Source organism: Hipposideros armiger, unplaced genomic scaffold (assembly GCF_001890085.2).
Source record: "Hipposideros armiger isolate ML-2016 unplaced genomic scaffold, ASM189008v1 scaffold_137, whole genome shotgun sequence".
NCBI lineage: Eukaryota > Metazoa > Chordata > Mammalia > Chiroptera > Hipposideridae > Hipposideros > Hipposideros armiger.
In genome coordinates this window covers 1792992-1796640 of record NW_017731487.1, presented here as the reverse complement: position 1 = coordinate 1796640, position 3649 = coordinate 1792992, and the positions used below count along the sequence as shown (strand labels likewise).

Here is a 3649-nt window from a genome sequence, read left to right as displayed (position 1 = left end):
ATTCATAATAATGAATTTTTTATTTGAAATATCTCCACATACTAAATTAACTCAAGTTTTGCAAAAACATAACAAAATGAAGTCTATTATGATTATCCTAGAATTTTAGTCCTGTCCACCAATGTTACAAAGTAGGTTTTATTATAGATCAAGATATGTATTAATAAGGTACCAAGAGAACTCTGTAGGTTAGTCAGGCATCAAAACTTTTTATCAACAAAAATGTTAGTAAAAGCATAGAGCTACTTTACCTCTTCTTCTAGCTCCTTTGCTACTTTCTCTAGGCGAGTATTAATAGATCTAAAGAATTTAAAAGAAAATAGTAAATAAAATAACTTTCTCCTAATTTACAAAAGAATTTACCATAATTTTTAAAATACTCATATAATTACATTTTTAGTAATATGTTTTAAACTTAAATTTTACAATATACTATTTAATTATCTAACAAAACATACTTGCACTTCTGCTCTAGTTCCTCTTTGGCTTGTATCTCAGTTCTAAGGTGTTCTTCTAATGTGTATAGTTTTTTCTGAATCTGTCAGAAAACAAAAAACTATAATTATAAAGTTTAGTCACACTTAAAAGATGAGAAGCTTAAAAAAACACCAATAATCAGCTTCTCTTTTCTTTTTACTTAATATAATCTCTATAATGGTACAGTATTTGTACCTTCTTAATGTGAGTTTTATTGACAGAGTGAAAAAATCCCCCATCTCTTGCTCTCTGTCTATTAGAGTATACATGTATGTGTGAATGCATTTCGTAAACATGATGGGAAGCTCTAATGTTGGCAGAATTCTTCTATGACACCAAGTTTCTCATTCATTATGAATAAAGGATATCCTCCACTGTTCTTCTGAAAATTATTTATTTGAAAATATTATCACCACTTTTGCTTATAAGATAAAAATTCTACATATAAAACAAATATTTGGAATATTTGAATGATATTGATTAAATATATGTCAGTGTTCTTAAAAAATAAGAATATAAGCTCTTGTTTGTATTTTCCTACACAGTACCAGGCACAGTACTGTAAAGTTGTAATCAATGACTTTTTTAGATAAATAGTGAATTAATTACAAGTTATCTCCCTGCCATTCTTTAAATCTTCTTCAAGGCCAGCTATGTCAATCTTCAAACAAACTAAAATGACAGCAAGTATTAAATAATCCACTTTTGAAGCATTATCACCTTTATAAAGGATTTGACTTTTTGAGTTCCTTTTGTGCCTTGGGTACAGCGGCAGGCACTTGACTCATTAATCCTAATAAAAACCCTATGAAGATGGTAGTGTTAAATCTACTAAATAAAAAAACTAAGATCCAAAAAAGGTAAATAACCGGACCAAGATAGCATAGCTAATAAGTGGCAGTACCAAAAATCAACCCAAATCTATTAGATTCCAAGGTCGATGTTCTTTCCACTATTCTTTCTGATTAGGTTCTCCACGGTTTCTTAAATATCTCATATATCTTAAGCAAAGATAGGAATATACAGGCCAATGACCTAGTCAAATTTAACTCTATTGCATTAATACAATTTGATCACACTATCACATGGTAATCAGAAGTTCTTGCTGCCAATTATATGTCCTTGATAAATAAAAACAAGAAAATTACATTTACCGTATTTGCCGGCGTATAAGACGATTTTTTTGGCCCTGAAAAATATGCCTCCAAGTGGGNTTTTTAAGACATGTCACAGTGAAAATTTGAGTTTTCCTTGGATCCCTAGCGAGAAGCATCTTCACTATATACTCCAAGACAGTGTCCCCCCTTTACAAGCATCTAACATACTGAAGGCTGCCTGTGAAGTGTTACAACAAGCCTTAACAATATATATCCCTCATCTACAGAACCAAGTCTAAATATGAGAGTCCATGAATATGCGGAAGTATTTCAGTTCCGGATTTCCTTTATTCTAGAATAAGTTTTCCAGTCTGAAACTCTCTCTAGTCATTTTCTTACACAAATATAAGCTTAACATACTTTACCTTTTCCAGATCAGTAAATCTCTCATGTAGTTGTCTCTTCTCCAGTTCTACTTTTGCTAATAAGATTTTGCCATTCTTTAAATCTTCTTCTAGGCCAGATATTCTACCTAAAATTGCAACATTTTAAAAAACAATAAACCCACCAAGTATATATATTAAGAATAAAAAATCTGGACAACATCTCATACTTTGGAGCTATTATTTATGAGAAGTTTTATAATTGTTGGTATAGTTGAGATACTGCTTTATAGTTAATTCAACTGGAACCAAATCTACCACATTGGGAGCTGGTTTGATACTTAAAATACTTCAAACTATTTGAAAGTAAATCTTTCGTTCATAAAATTTTCTATTGGGTTGTCAGGAAAGTCATGACACATTTTTGCAACGAACAACATGGAAAAATATGTCATGATTTTTCTGACAACCCAATATTAATGTATTTCTAATACCCTCACTTTACATAACAGAGTAGCATATTCAGAAATGTGCTACTTCAGCACATTAGTCATCATCTAAAGTTATTTCTAAAATATGAATAATCAAGATGAATTCAATCTCTATTTTTATACCTTGTAAATCATTAATTATCTCTGATCCATGGGTACGGTCCCTTCTTTCAGATTCTAGAACCGATTGGAGATTGATAAATTCCTTTTCAAGTTTTAACTTGGCAGTCTCCAGGAGGCAATTCTTATCTTGTAGATCTCTATTGTTAGATTCCAGCTGCTGAATCTGTTTGGAACTTTCTGCCTGGGTTTTTCTTAACCGGGCTGCAGTATCTGATTCTGTTCGCAGCAAAGCACTGGTTTCATCCAGCTGTGATTCCATTCAAAAATCAAATAAACAACAACAAACACAAGTGTATATAATGAAAATACTCAGTACCACATTACAAAGTATTTAAAATAAACAAAAACCTACAAATATTTCCTAGTGATTTCCCTTTAAAATTAGAGGGAAATTCCTTTAGCAACATTTCCAATTAAAACTGTTAATAGGCAGTCATAAATAAAATTCAATATCCTTATTACAAATTAGGGTCAACCTACTTGTCTCTGGAGTTGATTCATTTTCTCAGTGGATATTTGAGAGTTCTGATTTCTTTTTTTCAAGTCTTCAAGTTGATCTTTTAAACTGTTAACTATGATAAAAAGCATGTCAGTGGCAAGCTTCAACACAACACACACACATACACACGTACACTTAATATTTTTCTTGATAAGTATTTAATATTCTACACCACAAACCATCATTTTCCAAATTCCGTTTCTTGTCTGCTTCATGATCAGCTTTCCGCTGATATTCTGCATTTTTGTGCTGAAGAAGCGCCTTTTCTCTTTCTAATTGTCTTAATGCTGATTCCACATTTTTCCTTAAGGTAATCTGAAATATTGCTTGAAGTTATTATCAGAGGAAAGTATGTATAAATATCAAATGAAAACAAAAAATATTGCAGTCATTTCAAGCAGATTTTTAAAAATCTTTAAAAACCACTGTAACTGCTGTATTGTTAAAACTACAATACTGCTGTCCATGTTTTTAAAATAGCACACTACTCTTAAACAATCAAGACTATAAGTGTTGTTTACTACTGGAAGTTAAACTTTCGAAAACACTCCATCACCACTGAACCACCTTTATGTAGTA

At 31.2% G+C, this 3649-nt stretch overlaps 1 protein-coding gene across 1 annotated transcript in view; it reads right to left on the bottom strand.

The window, feature by feature from the left end:
- ROCK2 (Rho associated coiled-coil containing protein kinase 2) overlaps positions 1-3649 on the bottom strand; it is a 134753-nt gene that overhangs the window by 43784 nt on the left and 87320 nt on the right. The window contains exons 12-15 of the mRNA XM_019650004.1: positions 3250-3403; positions 3052-3143; positions 2572-2818; positions 2000-2106 (exon numbers count right to left, since the gene is read on the bottom strand). Coding sequence (XP_019505549.1) covers positions 2000-2106; positions 2572-2818; positions 3052-3143; positions 3250-3403 — 600 coding nt within the window. The remainder of the gene's footprint in view (positions 1-1999; positions 2107-2571; positions 2819-3051; positions 3144-3249; positions 3404-3649) is intronic.